This window comes from Rhinatrema bivittatum, chromosome 8 (genome assembly GCF_901001135.1).
Source record: "Rhinatrema bivittatum chromosome 8, aRhiBiv1.1, whole genome shotgun sequence".
Taxonomy (NCBI): Eukaryota; Metazoa; Chordata; class Amphibia; order Gymnophiona; family Rhinatrematidae; genus Rhinatrema; species Rhinatrema bivittatum.
In genome coordinates, this window is record NC_042622.1 from 134,057,205 (window position 1) to 134,078,124 (window position 20,920).

General features: G+C 44.8%; 1 protein-coding gene across 8 annotated transcripts in view; it reads left to right on the top strand.

Moving 5' to 3' along the window:
* DPP7 (dipeptidyl peptidase 7) overlaps positions 1-20,920 on the top strand; it is a 213,262-nt gene that overhangs the window by 179,653 nt on the left and 12,689 nt on the right. For 5 of the 8 annotated variants that reach the window (XR_003858160.1, XR_003858161.1, XM_029612203.1 and 2 more), the window contains one exon: positions 12,223-12,293. Coding sequence is in view for 6 of the 8 variants with exons in the window: in XM_029612203.1 (XP_029468063.1) it covers positions 12,223-12,293 (71 nt within the window). In the remaining 2 variants the exon portion in view is untranslated. Of the gene's footprint in view, positions 1-12,222; positions 12,389-20,920 lie in introns of those variants that run through there. The other 3 variants (XM_029612202.1, XM_029612204.1, XM_029612207.1) reach the window with 2 other exon arrangements.

Below are 20,920 nucleotides of genomic sequence, written 5' to 3' on the forward strand. Positions count from 1 at the left end.
TCGCTGGGGTGGGATGCGAGTCTAAGTTTCTTGAGGATGGATTCAATTTCTTTGGAGGAGGTGAGGTCGAGGGAGAAAAGCGCAGGGGTAGTGTGTATGGTGATAGGAGGGGGGGAGGCGCAAAGGTAGGGAATCTGGTCAGAAGTTTAGTGATTTTGTCATGAAAATAGTGAGCAAGTTCATCACATTTGGCAGTTGCCTCGGAGTCAGATGTGATTGGGGATGTTGGCTTAGTGAGGCTAGTGACGTAAGAGAACAGTACTTTGGGATTGTATCTATAGTTGTGGATTTTGGTTGCATAGTAGTCTCTTTTGTGCTTCCAAGTAGACGTTCTGTAGTAGTGGAGGGCTGTTTTATAGCTGGCAGAGTGCTGCGAAGATGGATCTTTATGCCAAGCTCTTTCTTTTTGGCATATCATCGACCTGAAGAGAGTTATCCTGTCAGCTACACATCCGGTACCTCCGGGCAAGACCATTGTACCCTGCAATCTAAGAAAGAAACCCATGTCTTTATCCAAGTCATGGCGGGGAACCTCGGGGGCGGTCCCCTCGAATGACGTCACACCATCCAGGTATTTAGTCTGCCCTTCGTTTGCTAACAAATCGAGTTAGCAAGGATTGGACTTGTCTGGACTAAGCTACTCAGCCGTTTCCTTGCTGCCGCTGGAAGCTCTCTCTGCCCTTCGGGGTAATTCTCTAACCTGGGTACCTGCTCCTCGGGGGCCCTTTGCTTTCTTTCAGGTGCCTATCAGGGATCAGGTACTCGCTCCTCGAGGGCCTGTTCTCTCTGCTTCGGTGCCTGTATTCAACTACTTCTGCCTGCTGGGATCTCCATCTATACAGCTACCAACTTAGGGGTAGATTTTAAAAAAGAGCGCGATCGCATACTTTTGTTCGTGCAGCAGGCGCAAACAAAAGTACGCTGGATTTTATAAGATACGCGCATAGCAGACATAAATCTACGCGCGCCAGCAGACTGCTGGCGCGCCGTCATCCAACCCGGGGGCTGGTCCAGAAGCCTTGACCCTGCCCCCGGGCCAGCGCCATGCCCCCGGCCCCACCCCCGAAACGCTGCATCATTTGGCCCCGCCCCGACACACCCCCTTAAAAAAAACCCGGGACTTACGTACGTTCTGGGGCTCTGCGCGCGCTGGCCCTGCTTGCGTAAATCTAGGCGGATTTACGCGAGCAGGGCATTTAAAATCCGCCCATTAATGAGTAATCTAACATTGTCAGTCTGTCTCATCTACAGCACTGGGAACCTGCATCCTGCACTCCCTATACTATCATTGCGAGAATGGTCTCCTCTGCCAAGGGCCCCTGGACTGCCACCTCTGGTGGTATCATTCTGCTGTATAATAAAAGACAAATCTCTGTGTTTGCGTGTCTAGAGTCTAGCCTAGTACTGTGGTCCCTCACGGGGCTCCTCCCTGTGGAGTGGCCATCACAACAGTACCCAAGAATCCACTCCAATACCTCAAAACCATAACATCCAGGACCCTTGCAAAGCAGAGCTCTAGTACGGCACAGGCAGCTGTGGTTTCCGCTACTCCTTCAGCTGTCCCTAACAAAGCTAGTTCGGCTCAAGTCATCATTAGTCTCTCAGCATGGTGAGTGGTGGGCAGGGAAAAGGGTGCTCCTTCTCCTATTTTAGAGCTAACTTTGACAGCGGGATATTCAGAGCATCATAGTTGCTGTTAATAATGCTCTTGCTCACTATCCAGAGTGCTCCTAGAAGCAAGAAAGCAATTTGCTAGTGGTTCTAATGTCTCAGATTGGAAGAGTCATATTTTATATTGTCCAGTCTTTGCTACATTAATTTCTTCATATCAAATTCTGGGCTAAAACCAAACTCTGTACAAGCTCATCTCAGTGCCTTAACAGCCTAAAATGACCAGGGGGTAAGAAAACCAGCTTCCAATCATCCCTTAATATCCTGTTTCATGAAGAGCTTGCTACAATTAAGGCTGCCCTCCATATCGTGAAAGATCAGTGTGGCCCTCTCATATCTAACACAACTTCTATTCAAACCAATAGACATATTCTCACTAGAGTATTTATTTATTTAGAAACTTTTATATACCGGTATTAGTGGGGACAACATACTGGTTTACAGTTGAACAAAAGAATGGAAAGTACATATTAACAGGGGAAAATGAACAAGGAGGGGATAAACCAGAGGCAGTATGGAAGCGATAGATTAAAATAAACAAGAACAGAACATAACAATATAGTAATATAGTTAAATCCTTAATATAAGGAATATATATAATATATATATATAAGGAATATATAGAGTATCTGACCATGAAGATGGTTTTCATTTTTGTGATCACTTCAGTGAGAATTAGTGAACTCCAAGAGCTCGTCACCTACCTCTATACACAAGGTTCTTCCCCAACAGGGTCATCTTGTGTATACATTCAAAATTCTTTTTGAAGGTAGTCTAGCATTTTAATTTAAATCAGGAAAATTATCCTGCCCACCTTCTTTCCTAAACCATGTATGCTGTCAGAAGAGGTGGAATTACATACACAACTGTAAAAGATCTTTGTCCTATTTGAATAGGACAAAGTAAATCAGAACATCCACAAAGCTTTTTGTCTCCTATGAGCCAAATAGACCTGGAAGTTCTATGAATGAACATATGATAGCTAACTGCATCTCTGACTGTATATTCATCTGTTATCAAAAAGCAGGCCTCTTGTTGCAGGCTATGACATGCTCATAAGGTATGGGCAATGACTACTTGCACAGCATACATTGGGTCAGCCTCGCAAAGAAATTTGTAAGGCAGCAATGTAGAATTCAATGCACACTGTTGCATTCTACTACTGCCTACAGATTGATGCCTCTCAGGAGAGTAGAATCAGTCTGTCCTCAAAAATCTATTTAAAATATAGATAATTAAACTCCTCCTGTAATTACCCAAATGGCAGGTTAATGGAGGGTAAATGGATGGTGATATCAAAACATCCCTTCGTTTGAGGTTTCCCCACATGTGGGCTGTTCATCCTACGCATCTATAGAAACAAAATTGCTTTCTTTAACTGGTATTATCCACGAACAGCAAGATTAATAATCTCACAGTCCCTCCCAACTACCCATAGAATTTAATCACCTCTTTATTCTGCATGCCATTAGCTTTGACAAACTGAGGGGCTTTGCTGAAGGCTGCTTAGTGCAGTGCCTGCTACATATGTGCAGATCTTTCCAGGCTTCTATTCAAAGAGCCAACCTTTCTATATATGGTGTTATGTAATGATGTCACCCACATGTGATACTATTAATCCTGCTCTCTGATGGAGAACACCAGTTACAGGTAAACAACTTTGCTGAAATGAACACTTGAAAGCATCAATAATATTTACCTACATTCACCCATTAAACAAATACAGGACTGTTTTCACTTTTCCAAGTTAACAATACAGACACAAGCACTATAAAATTAACAGATATTATAACAGCAAATGCTGAGGAAATACTTGTTCAGTTAGAGTAAGAATTCCCTAATGAAATCTCCAGGACAACATGCTCTCCTGCTACTTCTGCATAGATTTTGAACAGCTCCATTTGCGAAAGTTGAGTAAAGTGGCATTAGACTGGTTAAAGTTTTTCTTAAGGGAAGATTGCAGAGTATCCTGGGGAGGGTGATCATTCTGCCTCTAGATCTCTGGTTTACAGTGTACTACAGTGGTCAGTATTGCCACTGCTACTGTTTAATGTCTGCTTAGCCCCAGTTGATGCAGTAATCCAGAGGTTTGAGGTAGAGTACTACCTCAGTTGATATCCACGGTGTATAGTGACCAGTTAAAAGCTGTGGGCAGTTTTAGTGCCTGTCTGGATGCAGTAGCTAACTTGCTGGAAATTAAGCAGTTGAACTTTAACTCAAATATGCATTGGATTAGCAGACAAAAGAAACCTCTCTTTGTATTTCCCTCTGTAAATGAATATCAGCTTAAGCCCGGAGAGGATGTATGGAGCTTGGGTATTCAGTTGAAAACTCAGTTAACTATGAAGGACCAAATATCTCAGGTAGTCAGGTCCACTTTTTTTAGTTTATGATGCATTGGAAAATTGCACTCTGTGTTGGCTTAAAAGGATTTGTTAACTATCGTTCATGAGTTGGTTATAGGGGAAGTTATATTATTGTAACTCGCTGTACCAGGGGCTTCCAGCAGTTAAACTTAAGCAATTGCAGAACATCATAGTGAGATTAGTGGAGGGAAAATGATTTAGGAATCATGTGACTGCTAATTTGCAGAGTCTACACTAGCTACTTTTAGAGCAACAAATCCAAAATAATTTCTCTTCACAATGTCTTTACCATGCTGTATTTGAGTATTTGGTAGGCTATTTGTCTTCTTTTTTTATGTATTATGTGGTATTTGTTTTATGTATTGAATTTTATTTTTCAATTGTGCTGTGCTGAGAACATTCTGTGAATTGGTGGAATATAAATAGTTGATAATAAATAAATACTTCACCATTGCACTCCTCAAAGATGGGTGATGTCATCAGAGCCCTGACTTCATAGCTTCTACAGCTCTACTAGACATGAAAAGCGATTAAATATTTTTAAATAAACAAACAACTTTTGTTTTCTATGAAGACAAGCATGATGAGAGACTCATCCTTATCTCCTGGCTGCCTTCAAACAAAAAGGGGAAAATACATGAAGAGTGCCAATGAGCACAACAATGTTTTTGTTGGCAACAGGTCATTTTCCAAATTTTGTAACTTTTTTTTTTTCTTCAAACAGCAGCCTAAAAATAAATAGAATAGGTCCTAGTGGGACTGGAGATTGATTCTAAACTTCAAATAAACCTATCAGGACAGATTGACTAAACCTGTTGTGTTGGAACTCCCTATCCAAACAGCAGTGAGGTGTGAATGTGTGGATTAAACTCTACATCAGAGCTTTGCAGATCTCTTTCATGAGACTGACCTTAGATGGGCCGCCAGTGCTGCCATACTCTTAACACAATGAGCTTTGACATGCCCTTCTAGAGTCAAGCCTGCCCAGGCATAACAGAAAGAGATGCAATCTCTTATCTAATTAGACAGTATGCATTTGGCTATTGCAATTCCAGGACTATTTGGGTCAATAGAAACAAAAATGCTAGATGCACTTTCTGAAGGCTTCTGTCCAATTCAGATAGGGGCGGATTTTAAGAGCCCTGCTTGCGTAAATCCGCCCGGATTTACACGAGCAGGGCCCTGCGCGCCGGTGCGCCTATTTTACATAGGCCTACCGGCGCGCGCAGAGCCCCGGGACTCGCGTAAGTCCCAGGGTTCTCCGAGGGGGGCGTGTCGGGGGCGTGTCGGGGCGGCGGTCCCGGTCGTCGCGGCGTTTTCGGGGCGTGTCGGTCCGGGGGCGTGGCCGCGCCCTCCGTACCCGCCCCCAGGTCGCGGCCCGGCGCGCAGGAGGCCCGCTGGCGTGCGGGGATTTACGCCTCCCAGAGTCCAAACTGTGCAAAGCTTGTTCAACTTTGTGGACACATTGCTTCTGAAAAAATATTGAAAGGACTATTTAAGGTGGAAGTCAGACCCTACCTTACGCAGGAATTGGGATGAGTATACAGAAACACCTTATTATAAAAAATGTGTATAAAGTGAATAAATCACTAGGGTCTGAACTTTGTGTGCCAATGTGACCGCCACAAAAAAAAATAGCCTTCCAGGTCAGGAACGTCAGCTCACAGAAATCTAATGGCTCAAAAGTAGCTCTAATCAGCTGAGATAGTATTATGATTAGGTCCCAAGACAAAGTTGGAGGTTTTAGGAGAGGCTTAAAAAAAAGCAAATCTCGCATGATTAACTAAAGATTGTACAAAAATGGGTTTACCTTCTACATGATGGTGACAGCACTAGTTTCACTGAGATGAACCCTAACAGAGTTAGTCTTGAGACCTAAGAGAAGTATTTAGTATTTATTATTTTTATATACCGACATTCATTTCAATTGAGATAACACACCGGTTTACATTCAAAAAGTACTCTGTCCTCTGGAAGTAGAAGGTGCTCAAGCAGTTTTGTATAGAGGAGAAAGAATCTAAGGTCTTTCCCTCATGCCAAAAGGGAAACCATATGACCTTGAAGTGGAGTCTTTTCTAGAGACCAGGATCCCTCAAGCCACCTCATCTGGCAGATCCAGAGGACAGAGTACTTTTTCAACATCCAGGCTGTAAGGAGTAGGGACTTAATGATAGGATGGAGTAACATTTCCCAATTCTGTGTGGGAGAATTCCTCAACTGAACTGGATCCCTAATAAACAAGTCCTGCTGAAATGGGAACCAAACCTGTCTCGGTCAATATGGTGTTATGAAAATCATAGTGGTCCTGTCCCTTCTAAGTTTCAGGAGATTATTAGTCACTAGAAGAATAGGAGGATATGCATACTGTCCCCAATTTAGTGGACATCCAAAGCTAGTTTGTGCTTCAGCCCTCTTCTTGGAACAAAATTGAGGAACTTTCTTGTTCAGAGGCAATGCAACAGATCCACAGCATGTGCACTTCCCACTTGTGGAATATCTAGTTTACTACTGCCCTGTCCAAGGAAAACTCATGTGGTTCCACATAACTGCTTAGTTTATCTGCTAGGACATTCTCTTTGCCTGGCAGGTATGTAGCTATAGGAGTGACCTCCTGCAAAACGACCCATTTCCACATCCTTATGGTTTTCCAACACAGGATATATGAGCCTGTTCTTCCCTGCATGTTTAGGGAGAACATAGCTACCAGGTTTTCCTTTTGGACTAGGATGACTTTGTTGGTCAACTGATCTCTGAAAGCCTTTAGAGAATTCAGAATTGCCTTTATTTCCATTAAATATAACTGAGGATGTTACTCCTGAGTAGACCAAAAACCTTGGAAGTGCAGCCTTCTACATGAGCTCCCTATCTAAGGTTGACATGTTCGTAGTTAGGATAATTTGTATGAGAGAAATTTGGAAGGGAATCCATCTTGTGAGATTTTATTGGATCAGCCATTGGGAAAGTGAGTCCCTGAGAGGGTAGGTGATTTGAAGCTGTCTTGGAGATCTTGAGAAGCTTGGAGCCACTAAGATGTTAGGGTCCATTGGGCTTGTTTTATGCAGAGATTTGTCAAAGGTATTATAAGTGCTATTGATGTCATTAGGCTCGACATCCTCAACAAATCTCGTGTTGTCTGCTGACTTTCTTTCTTCCACAGGGGTCATCAACATGCTGGTCCTTGGTTGTTGCAGAAAGGCCTTTGACTGAGTCATGTCTAGTAGAGTTCTTATGAATTCCAGTTGAGGTAATGGACTCAGATTGGATATAAGAACATAAGAAATTGCCATACTGGGTCAGACCAAGGATCCATCAAGCCCAGCATCCTGTTTCCAACAGTGGCCAATCCAGGCTACAAGTACCTGGCAAGTACCAAAACACTAAGTAGATCGCATGCTACTGATGCCAGTAATAACAGTGGCTATTCTCTAAGACAACTTGATTAATAGCAGTTAATGGACTTCTCCAATTACTTATCCAAACCTTTTTTAAACCCAGCTACACTAACTGCACCAACCACATTCTCTGACTACAAATTCCAGAGCTTGAGTGAAAAAGAATTTTCTCCAATTAGTTTTAGATGTGCTACTTGCTGTCTTCATGGAGTGCCCCCTACTCCTTCTATTATCCGAAACAGTAAATAACTGATTCACATTTACCCATTAGACCTTGCATGATTTTAAAGACCTCTATCATATCCACCCTCAGCCGTCTCTTCTCCAAGTTGAACAGCCCTAACCTCTTTAGCTTTTCCTCATAGGAGAGCAGTTGCATCCCCTTCATCATTTTGGTCGCCCTTCTCTGTAACTTCTCCATCACAACTATATCTATTTTGAGATGCGGCAACCAGAATTGTACACAGTACTCAAGGTGCAGTCTCACCATGGAGCGATACAGAAGCATTATGACATTTTCTGTTTTATTCACCACTCCCTTCCTTATAATTCCTAACATTCTGTTTGCTTTTTTGACTGCCGCAGCACACTGAGCCATTGATTTCAATGTATTATCTACTATGATGCCTAGATCTTTTTCCTGGGTGGTAACTCCTAATATGAAACCTAACATTGTGTAACTACAGCATGGATTATTTTTCCCTATATGCATCACCTTGGACTTGTTCACATTAAATTTCATCTGCCATTTGGATGCCTAAACTTCCAGCCTCGCAAGATCGTCCTGCAATGTATCACAATCCTCATGTGATTTAACCACTCTGAATAATTTTGTATCATCTGCAAATCTGATTACCTGAAGGGTTGTATTCCTTTCCAGATCATTTCTAAATATACTGAAAAGCACCACTCCATGTACAGATCCCTGAGGCACTCCACTGTTTACCCTTTTCCACTGAGAAAATTGACCATTTAATCCTACTCTCTGTTTCTTAGCAACTCCAGCACCTGAATGGTTTTGTTCATTGATTTGTTTGCACCTTCCTGAAAAATAGTCTTGAATCGTCCAGTTAGGGAAACACATGCACCTCCTGTTTGCATACATGTGCCACCACCACTGCTAGATAGTTTGTGAATACTCTTCATGTGGACACTAAGCTGAAGGGCAGGATATGCTACTGGAGGTGTTTCTTGCCTATTACAAATCTGAGATATATCCTTTAACTTTGACATATTTCTTTGTGGGTGTACCATCTTTTAAATCTGGGGTGCATAACCTGTTCCCTTTTTGAATAAATGGAATTAGAGTGACCAGGGAAATCTTGAACTTTTTTTTTTTTTTTTTTTTTACTAAATTCTTGTTCAAGGCCCTTAGGTCTAGGATGGGATGGAGTTCTCCCATTTTTTTTCAAATCAGGAAATACTGGAATAAAATCCCTGTTCTCTTTCCACTGTTAAGACAGGTTCAAACTCTTTGGTCTTTAAGAGGAAGGACAGCTCCTTTGGAATTAGTCACTGATATTGAGATGTAGTCAGTACCTGTTCTGAATAAGGAGAGAATCTAGCTGTTTGAGGTTATACTAGGAAAATGATTTACATAGAATCTTTGTCTTCCCCCAGCAGTGAGGTTCTTTGGAATGGACAACTGGGATACTGGATATGTTTTCCTGAGTCTAGTCAAAGCCCTATTCCAGATTTTAACTGGGAAGCAGTTTGTGGTTCCTGGCTCCTCTGTTGAGGAGCAAGGAGTCTGAAAGGAACAAGGGGCAAAGGATAAAAGTGTGTCCTGAGTATCCTACTCATGTAACTCCTGGATGATGTAAAGGGCAGGTCAATAGTGACTAAAGAGAGTGTCTGAAGCATATAAATGCGGTCTTTTATTTGATGCACTGCTTCCTTGACTTTATATCTGAAGAAACATCTCCTTTATAGGGCATGTCAGCAAGCCTAGCATGCTCATCTGTTCTGAGGTCCAAAGCTTGCAGCCATGAGAGTCTGCAAGAGCTGATTCCTATGACAGAGGCTCAAGATGCTGGCTCAGAAACATCATAGGTTGAAGAAGTCTGATCCTTGTCCACTACTGCTCTTAGGTCAAAAGATATCTTTTGAGAGACCTGGCTTTTGCCAGAATATTCTGCAATATTGGTTCATGAAGAGCTGATATGAGCATAACATTCTGGTAATACAATCAAAGAGAGTCAAGAATTTTAGACTCTTTCCTAGGAGGCACTGAAGAGTGGGTCTTAGACCTTTGGCTTTCTTGAGAGCTGATTAAATTACTACAGACTGGTGCAGAAGTAGTCATTATTGAATTCAGAAGCTTTCTGGATATGACCTATGATGTTAGCTTTCTTGTTAACTGGATGCATGGACAGGAGGGGTCTCATTCTCATCTGTACATCCTTAAAAATAGTATGGATGGGCAATGCCATGATTTTATTAAGGGGGGGGATTAAGAAATTGGATACTATTCAACATTTGAGCCCTGGGATCTGCCTCCTTCTCCAAATTAAATTGAATGTCCTTAGACAATTCCCTCACTAAATTTGAAGAGAGATTCTTTAGTGGGAACCTTTTCCTTTCCTGTGGAGGAGAGGGATCACCTGTGGACTCTCCTGTTTAGATAAATCCTCAGATCCAGAATCGTTCCTCTAGCAATACTCTTAATTCCAAATCAGATGGTTGGATTGGTGACGAGGCCAAGTGTAGATCTGTCTCTCCACCTGCACCTGTGAAAGAACCTGAACTTGTGTGTGTGTGTAGGTGGGAGGTGTGGTGTGAGGAAGAGAGTGAGGAAGGCTCTAGACACCGATGTATGCCAATGTGCTGGGGAAATTTCCTCTCCCAAGACACTGGAGATAGACAATGGTGTGGTTAGCATCGATACAAATTGCCCTTCAGTTGTCAGTATTTATATGCCATTGCAATTCCAAGATGGACTGGATGTCAGTTTGCATCATTGTCAATGCTGTTGCAGGGAATAGAGCAAGTTGATGCTCCAATGTCTTCTGGATTCTTCAGTTCAGTTCCTTGTCAAAAACTGGCAATGCCAACACAGGGTAGGAGGCAGGAGAAGTCACATCTTGCTGGATCACCTGAAATGTTTCAGGAGTTGCGATTTGGGCCTTTGGAGGCTGCTTAGGGGGACTTACGGGCTACTGCCAATATCTCCCTGTTCTCATGTTGCCTTCATGATACACGCTGCATCAGTATCCTTTGGTACCGATACCAATGAAGTGGGAGCCTTCACTTTCTTTAGATGGGTGGAACTGGAGGATGCACTGCACTCTCAGCCTCAGTCAATGCTCTATATCATTGAAGGACTATGCTTCCTCGATATGATACATCAACAGTATCTGGTGCACCTTTTGGGCCCCTGATTGTTGATGCCACCAATGCAGACGTCTCAGACTTATCCAACACAAAGAGCTTTTCCATGCACTCTAACTAGGTTTGACAGCCTCAGGGAGTCATCTTCCCACATGTGACGCATTCTGAGATGTCGTGCTCACACCCAAGACACAGCACACATATGTCATACAGCTCTGTGACTGACATGATGCAGCTGCACCTGGGCGCTGATTTGTTGCTGATCTTCAATTTGATGGACACTGGATAAAGTAGCCGATGTGAAATCAAATGATTCAATTTTTAAAAGAAAAATGAGCCAACCAGTGCACCAATACCAGTGTTGATACGGCCACAGAAAAATAAAGAAAACTTGAAAAAGGTCAAAAAACCTACCTAGGGAGTAAGAGGGAGGAGGAAAACTTCAGAAACAGGATCCTAAGTACAAAAACTCCAAAAAGGACTTGTAGAGGTAAATGGAAAAATATTACATCAGACAGTGAACAGACCAGCTCCATGGAAAAAATAGAAATGAGAGGGTCCCCACACAATACAGGATAAGCATGTATGTGCTCAGAAAACTCTAGAAGCTATGACGTCAGTGGTTCTGATTGAGTCTCTGGCTGATGACATCACCCACATGTGAAGAGTCTCATGACCTGCTCGTCCTTGGAGAAAATTGGAAACTACAAAAGCAGTCAGCTTTTTGTTTTACATCTGCCTTGTGAAATCAAATCCCTTTAGATATGTCAGAAGCTGAACTATTGTCAGTTTCACAGAAAGGTTATAGCTTGGTGTTTTGATCAAGCATTTTTAAGATAAGCAGTTTATTTGTGGCACCTGATGTTTTGTTTAATTGATGTATGGTTATGAGGTGATTTGGAAAATTATTTATTTTCCATTGTCTCCCACCTCAAGGTTTACTTGCTTGTAAATATTAGGTGGGTAATAAAGTATAAATTATATAAAAGGTGTCCATTTTCAGCTACTGGCCAGCTTGCAAAGTCAGCCGGATAAACTTATCTGGCTAACTTTGGCAGGATATTCAGTGGTGCAGTTGCACCACTGAATATACCCAACCTTATTAAAGATAGCTGGATAAGTTTAAACAGCCCACCAGAGTTAGTGGGTTAAATTATCTGAAATAGTCCTGGAATGTTCCTATGTTTCTGGCTAAAATTTGGCTGGATAATGAGACATCCAGCTACAATGTAATCAGATAAGTGTCCAAAATATTCAAAATTTGGCATTTAGCCCAAGAATTCAGAAATTAACCAGCTAAATACCTTTGAATATGGACTTCAACAATATTTAGCATTATTGAATAGGAGTGAGGCAATGCCATATCTGTTACTGCATTTTCCAAAAGTTTGCTTTCTATTCCCTGACTAGATACTGATGAACCATTTGACAAGGGAATCATTTTTGCTTTGTTTTCTGAACAGGTCAAGACTAACCTGACCTCAACATTAATTGGAATCTACATTAAATGTGCAGGTCATCAGATGGACCTAAGGTACATATTGGCAGAACCAACTATGTTCATGGAGTTCAACCGGCTGGTGCTGCTGTTACTGAGAGCCTGCATAAAATGCCAGACCAAAATGCTTGGTAGTTTCAAAGATTTATTTTCAAACATCTTACAAAATAAGCTTTGTAAATCAATATGGCTATTGTTATATTGGTCCCAGGAATAAACAGGATACTTTGGAAGTTGTAATGTTTTTTATTCAACTAACAAAATTTTAGTCTTTGATATTATGTCTCATTTTTCAGAGGTCACAGCTACACAGGGCCAGTCAGTGCATATTAGATAACCTAGATGAGCCTTTAGCCTTGCTCACCCCCTATATAGACTTACCTTCTGGCTGAGAAAGGAAAAGAATGGGGAAAACAGCAGTGATGGCTGTGATTGCTAGTTGTCTGTGACCTGACCTGGTTGTGAGGAGGAGGGCAGTAAGAGACTGTGCTGGCAGTAGGTGGGAGTGTTTTGACAGCTCCTAGCTAATCAAGGAAAGAGAGCTGGCAGGAGGAACGCTTCAGCTTAGCTACCTCTATTGGTGAGCTGTGAGGCAGACTTGGAAGTACCAGACCTTCCCTAAAAGGGGGTGGTTGGCACCCAGATGTTTCTTGGATTTTCCTGCCCCCCAAAAAACCTTGGCATGCTAGATGATGCCTAATTTGCCTAATGGAAAAGCAGGCCCTGCAACTACAGAAAGAATAAGTGAGATCCATTGCTGAAATGCATCTACATACAATCATTTTGCTGGTCCAACAAAAGATATTACAGTTTCCAAAGTCATGTAAATATAGGGGCAGATTTTCAAAGGATACGCGCGTAATCCCCGAAAAGCTGCCCCTGCGCGCGCCGAGCCTATCTTGCATAGGCTCGGTGGTGCGCGCAAGCCCCGGGACGTGCCTATGTCCCGGGGCTTGCAAAAAGGGGCGGGGCGGGGGCGGGGCAGGGCATGGCCTGAGCCTCCTGGCACAGTGGCCATTTGCTGCTGTGCCCGGGATCGTGGGCCGGCCGTTGGCCGGTGTGCGTAACTTCTTCAACAAAGGTGAGTGGGGGGGAGGGGGGGTTCTAGGTAGGGGAGGGGAAGGTGCGGGAGGGGCGGGGGCCGGAAGGAAAGTTCCCTCTGAGGCAGCTCTGATTTCGGAGCAGCCTCGGAGGGAACGGAGGCAGGCCGCGCGGCTCAGCATGCACAAATTGCACAATTGTGCACCCCCTTGCGCGCCGACCCTGGATTTTATAAAATGCGCGCGGCTGCTGGCGCGCCATCACCCGACCCGGGGGCTGGTCGGAGGCCTCGACCACTCCCCCGGGCTGGCACCACACCCCCGGGCCCGCCCCCTCCCCGCCCCTTTTACGAAGCCCCGGGACTTACGCGCGTCCCGGGGCTCTGCGCACACCGGCGGCCTATGCAAAATAGGCGTGCCGGCGCGAGCAGGGCTTTTAAAATCCGCCCCCATGTTATAATGCCATTGTGAGACCTGACTTTGTTGTTCCACTTGGACAGTAATGGGCGGATTTTAAAAGCCCTGCTCACGTAAATCCGCCCGGATTTACGCGAGCAGGGCCTTGCACGCCGGCGCGCCTATTTTCCATAGGCTGCCGGCACGCGTAGGTCCCGGGGTTTGTCGAAGGGGGCATGTCGGGGGGGGGCAGGACCCGATGATGCTGCGTTTTGGGGGCGGGATGCGGCGTTTCAGGGGTGGGACCGGGGGCGTGGCGCCAGCCCGGGGGCGTGGTCCAGGCCTCCAGACCAGCCCCCGGGTCGGAGGACGGCGCGCCAGCAGTCTGCTGGCGCGCGTAGATTTACATCTGCTTCTCGCAGGCGTAAATCTAGGAACAAAGCTAAGGTGGGGGGGGGGGTTTAGATAGGGCCGGGGGGGTGGGTTAGGGAGGGGAAGGTGAGGAGAGGGCGAAAGGAAGTTCCCTCCGAGGCCGCTCCGATTTCGGAGCGGCCTCGGAGGGAATGGAGGCAGGCTGCGCGGCTCGGCGCGCGCCAGCTGCCCAAAATCGGCAGCCTTGCGCGCGCCGATCCAGGATTTTAGAGGATACGCGCGGCTATGCGCGTATCTTATAAAATCCAGCGTACTTTTGTTTGCGCCTGCTGCGCAAACAAAAGTACGCGATCGCGCTGTTTTTAAAAATCTACCCCTAAGTAAATGTATGATTGCTCACTAAATACCTCATGTCAAGCCCTCTGAGCCATCAAGCCACTTCTAAGGACGAGCCTCAGAAAAATGTTGTAACATATTCTTGTTACAAATCCCCCTGATGAAGTCTTAGTGCAACAGTGGCCTCTGTTGGGGTACTTTGTTACACATATTGCATCGGTTTATACATTGTAACTACAAGTTTGGACCTTTGTATTTTATTGTGTCTGTGTGAATGTGGTATGATTTATATGTTTTTTAATTAATGGAGCTGTCATGTTGATTTATTAGGCTTGGGCGGTGAGGATTCTAGTAAACTGTTAGAAAATATATTAGCGTTTTATGGTTATTAAATGTACTAAAACAATTTATTACTGCATTGGAGTTAGCACTTCACTTTTTGTTTATTTTTGTATTTGTCCTTTAGGGAATTACATGTACCTTCATTATTTTGTTCCATTTAAAATTGTATACCTTCCTGATAGACAGCTTTTGAGCAGATATCACAATATCCTCAACCTCTTTGGACAAAGCCAGTAAAGAAACTACCAAGCATTCAGCATCCATGCTGTCAGGTTGAGCAAGGAGAGATTCGGTCTGAACAGATGACTTCCTTCCTGCATTAAGAGTGATGGATCAGATCCCAAAGGAATTGGAAAACTTAACAAGATATGAGAACCAAACTTGTCTGGAGGGACTAGATATGAGAACTTAACTAGATATGAGAACCAAAGCTGGAGGGATGTGTTTCTTTGAACACCTTCTGAATAGTCATTTCCACTAACAGACATGGCGGAAACAAAGAGTATATCTGCATCCCACCCTACTGCAGCAGAAACACATCTGGCACCTGCCTGAACTCGCTTTGAAGCACAGAACAAAGCTTTTCAATGTTCCTGTTTGTTTTTGAAGCAAACAGATCAATGGATGGAAGACCTCAGAAGTTGAACAATTTTTCTGCCACCATTTCATCCAGTGACCACTCATGAAGAAAGATGCTGCTGAGACAGTCTGCTAATGTACTGGTGATTCTGGGCAGATAAGCTGCTTGCAGTTAGGCTCATGCCTGATCGCCCATTCCCAGATCCCATGTATCCTTTTTTGTTCCCAGAGAACACTACTACTTGATTGCCAGAATTCTCATTCTTTGAAGATGTGTAAACTCACTTAGCATGTGCTGGAGGGTGTGCAGCTCTAGAAGATTGATTTGGAGATGACACGCCACTGGGACCCATGTTCCTTGAGTCCAGAAGAGACCTGTATGTGCACCCTACCCCTTGGTGACCAAGTTCACCTGACTTGACAATAGTCACAAGAGAGATCCTACTTCCAGAACAGCAGGATTGAGCCACCGTTGAAGAGACGTTTTCATTTTCCTGGTGACTGACACAGAGTAAGAAAATTGTTGAGTCAGCTAGTGCCACTACAAATGAAAGCCCCATTGAAGGGATCTCATTTTGAGAAGGGTTAGAGGCAGTCCAGAGAAGGGTGACCAAAATGGTGTGGGGTCTGTATTGGAAGACTAATGAGGAGAGGCTGAAGGATCTAAATATGTATATCCTAGAGAAGAAGAGGTACAGGGGAGATATGATACAGACCTTCAGATACCTGAAAGATTTTAATGATGCACGAACTTCAGACCTTTTGCAGTGGAAAGCAGACAGTAGAATTAGGGGTTACAAAAAAAAAAAAAGAAAAAACCTCCGGGGGGACGATTCAGAACCCATGTCAGGAAATATTTCTTTATGGAGAGGGTGGTGGATGCCTGGAATGCCCTTCTAGAAGAGATGGTGAGGGAAAAAAAACAGTAAATGAATTAAAAAAAAGACACCATGGATCCCTAAAGGATAGAGCATGGAAATGAAGAAAAGGGTGCACGAGGGTAACTTGCATGGAGTGGCAGTTACTACCCTTAACCAATTAGCTTTCATGATTTTGACGCAATTGCAATACTGCTTTCCGCTTCAATGGTGGGGGAGAAAGAGGAGTTAGATTCAGACAACAATCAACACTGGGCCCTGACTTATGGTCCGGGGTACTGATATGCAGACATTAGGGATAAAGCATAAGACTGCTTTTATGGCCTAGTTCAAAAGCAAAGCATGTTCAAGCAGCTCATCCCAAATCATCAAGGCTGCTCATCCTGTAAAAATGTAGCTAGTAGTGTTACTACCCTTAACATAAGGCTTGGGGGGTAACCTGCATGGAGCAGCAGTTACTACCATAAGAAATTTGCTGGACAGACTAGATGGACCATTTGGTCTTTTTCTACCATTAATACTATGTTACTATGTAACCATGTGTACTGCTGCTGCCACGTGGTCGATGACTTAAGCTGGAGCCTGACTTTATTGCAACAGGTCCAGGACCAAAGCTCACAGAGAACCCTTTCCAATGGAAGGAAAGCTCTTTCCTCTAGTAATTCTATCTGAAGTTCCAATGAACTTTATCCTTTGGTTAAGAACAAGATTCAAATGGCATTTTTGACTATGAAGCCAAGGGACTGGAGGAGTTGAGTTGTATTTTCTACAGAGATTAGAATTCTCTTCTGTGAAGGCCCCAGTATTAACCAGTCATCCAAGTATAGGAAGACATAGATTCTTCAATGGTGCAAATGTGCTGCCACCATTTCCAAGCACTTTGTGAAAACTCTTGAAGCCATTGAGAGACCAAACAGAAAGTTGTATTGAAAGTGTGTCCTATCCAGCATGAACCTGAAGAATTTCCAGTGAGAGGAGTGGCTGGAAACATGACCATATGTATTCTTCAGATCCAGAGTACAATCCAGTCCCCTTGGCTGGATGAAGGGGAGAATGGTATGGAGGTAATTCATCTTGAACTTCTCCCTTAGCAATTTCCTATTCAGATTTTATAAATCCAGGATAGGCCTCAGACCCTCTGATTTCTTGGGGATAAGGAAATAGTGGGAGTAAAACCCCTTGCCACATTCCTTGACCATAACAGGCTGTATCACTTGCTGACAGAGAAGCAACTCCACTTCATGACAAAGCTTTCTTCCATTCTTCAAGGAATAGTTGAACCCTTCCTCCCACTGAAGGAATCTGGCGCAAAGATTGATGCCGTCATAAGCTTGGCTCTGGTTTTGATTGAACCTGCTGTTGCTGCCTTTCATGTGGTCATCCTTGCACAAGAAGCTAAGATGTTGATAGAGCAGATATGACTTAATTAAACTGAAAAAGTTAGAAGGGGCATCTCAGAATGAAGGACTGCCTATAACAGAAGTACTAGAGTCTCAAACCAAGCAGTTACTTGGTGTCTCCAAAGAAGGACTGTATGACCACATACTGTTCTTTAATATGGGTGACTGTTTCCCTGATCTTGTTCCTGAAGAGACTGTCCGTAGTTCCAGGGACATAAGCCAGCTTGTTGTGAACTTCCTCCTGCAGATCACTTGGCTCTGATTCAAGCCATTCAATAGGCTCAGATGGCTGCTACTGCTGCTGATCTGGCAGTTGTACAAAGGCCTCATATACCAATTGGAAAAGATGGTGATTTCATTCTTCTGCATCCAAGAGGGCATAATGACAACTTCCTTGCTCCCCATCCAAATATTCCATTAAAGTTTTAACTTCTTAGTGCAGTCACATAAGTACTGGACCATCTAAAGTTGATGGGATGCAATGCATGCATTGAGCATTCCTAAAGGCATCCAACAGCCTAGGGTCCTTGAGAAAATAAAGGTTTTGGTAGCCAGCTTCAGGGCTGACTCTACCACACCATGGATTGATGGAGTATCTGAAACACCTCGAAACCAGGAGATTGCTGCACTCTATACTTGAAGTCTAACTTTCTGGCAAGGACATGTTGCTGGATTACCTCACATTCTTGTCTGCAGGATTTGGTGCATCGGGATGGCTGCTGTTTTGGATGGGGGTCTCCAGTATCTGAAGGAGGCCAAAAACTTCAGAATGTGGGACTTTATCCCTACAGAAATTAACTGCAATGGCCTTCCCAACTTATCAAGGAATTTGGAGTAAAGTGATCTTCCAGGTGGAGATGAATGCTCTGGCAGGTCAGATAAAGGGTCAGATGGGATTCCTCTAGATTCCTCCTCAGAGTCATAGGCCAGGGGAATACTAGCTCAGGACCTCAACGAAGAGGATGGTGACAGCCTCAATCATCTCAAAGGGGGAAGGTCTAGGTCAGCCATGCCCCAACTTTCAATCAGGTCGATACAGTAACGTTCAGTTAAAGATTCCCCGTCTGTAACGTGCTGGGAGCGCACAATACTGACGAGTAAGGCGATCCAGCAATACAGTCTCCAGTTTCACGCGTCCTTAGCGCTTCCTAAAATAAACACCTAACCCTTTCCGCACCCAGCATGTAAATGAACGAAAAAGCTGTATAATGAAGGAATTAGCTATTCCCCTGCGATACTGTAACGGGCGCTGATATTATCTCCTCCGTAACCCGCTGTTCTGCCGCGGCCTTAACCTGCTAGTTTACCGCCTCCCCCTAGTAGGAGTTAGTGTAGTGTAGTGTAAAAAAACATTGCTTACCCGCCTGGTCCCCAGTCCAGCCGTCCGGTGTAGCCCCAGTCCGGTCTCCTGCAGCCCTGTCCGGTCCCCTCCTCCCGAAGCAAAAAAAAAAAAAAAACCGAAAAAGTAGCAAGGCTCGGGCCTGCTACGGGGGGGCAGCGGGATCCGGGGGCAGCATAAAAAAATAAAACAATTTTTTTAAATACCTGTCGGAGGGCCGTGGGTCCAGGCGGCGGCGAGAAGCAAAAAAAAAGCGGCATCCAGGATCCGGGGGCAGCAGCGGGATCCGGGAGCGGCGGGTAGGTAGCAGGGGCAGCGGGATCCGGGGGCAGCAGCGGCAGCGGGGGGATGGGGGGCAGCAAAGAAGCAAAAAAAGCGGCAGTAGGGGGGGAGCGGCATCCGGGATCCGGGGGGGGCAGCGGGATCCGGGGGGAGCAGCAGCAGCGGGGGGGCAGCGGGATCCGGCGTGTTCGATCGGGCGAGCGGGTAGGTGGCAAAAAAAAGATGGCCGCCTGCACGGGGAAAGCGTGCAATTGGCCGCCAAACGTCGTGACGTCACGTCTTCAGCGGCCAATTGCACGCTTTCCCCGTGCAGGCGGCCATCTTTTCTTGCCACCTACCCGCTCGCCCGATTGAACACGCCGGATCCCGCTGCCCCCCCCGCTGCCGCTGCTCCTCCCAGATCCCGCTGCCCCCCCGCTGCCGCTGCTCCCCCCGGATCCTGGATGCCGCTCCCCCCCTGCTGCCGCTGCTACCTACCCGCCGCTCCCGGATCCTGCTGCCCCCCCGCTGCTGCCCCCGGATCCCGGATGCCGCTTTTTTTTGCTTCTCGCCGCCGCCTGGACCCCCGGCCCTCCGACAGGTATTTAAAATTTTTATTTTTTTTTTAAATATTTTTTATATAACACACAGGTTTTGGGGTTTTTACACTTTTTACACTTCCTGGTGCCTGTCATTTCAAATGTCATTTGAAATGACAGGTACCAGTGCACCCAGGTTACTGTATAGGCACTGTATTAAGCACCTATACAGTAAAATGGGTTGCGCGGGCATAACCCTTCCCTAACGCCTCACAGCCGCGGCATGCATTTGCATGCGATTAGAAGACTGTATCAGGCGCTAGGTCTAGAGAACTGTGGGTGTGGGGAGGAAGGGTGCGCCTGACACTGCCACACTGTTTTTACCGCGGCCTTACTGTATCGACCCGAATGTTGGCTGGACTCCAAAACGGAAGGGGAAGGTCTGCACGAGCAGGGTGGCAGACTTCCACAACCAGGGTTGCTAATAGAATGTCCCATGGCATGGAAGAGTTTAGGACTCCTTCTTGCAGAAATAAATCTGATATCTTTGACAGGAATAATTGAAGGGTGTTATCCTTGACATTGACCATCAAAGAGGTAAAGAAATTCTTCATCAGTTCTGATATCTGATCTACTGACTGCTGTGCCCTCTGGGCCAGAGTTAGAGAAGATACATCCTTCTCAAAGATAATAGGATCATCCTCCTGGCAGATGCCTGCACCAGACTCCATGCAGCCTCCTCCTAGGCCCTTAGGGTGATCTAGGGTACCACTAAACAGATTGGATCTGGAATTTTAGCTGCAAGGTAGATAATGGCTTTGTGGTCTAAACTTCCGTATCTAAAGGCTTGGCAAGTCTAGGGTCTGGAAAGAAGAGATGAGACGGGGTTAAGTGTTTCTTCTGCCAAGAAGGAAAACGGAACCATGAACATATCCCCTCTTTGTCCTCCCAGTTCAAGGGGAGTGTCAAATGAGAATCCTTTAATGATGGAGACTTATCAGAAGCTTTGTGTGTCAATGGCATTGGCTACGTCAACAGAGCCCACAGACCTTATAGGTTCTTCTGGAGATCTGAGCCCTGAGAGATGATCTGTTCAAAGTCCTTCAAACTCTGAAAATTTTGATGACAGCAATTAATGAATAGTTGTCCAAGCTGTCCCCATGGGTTGAAGAGCTGGAGCA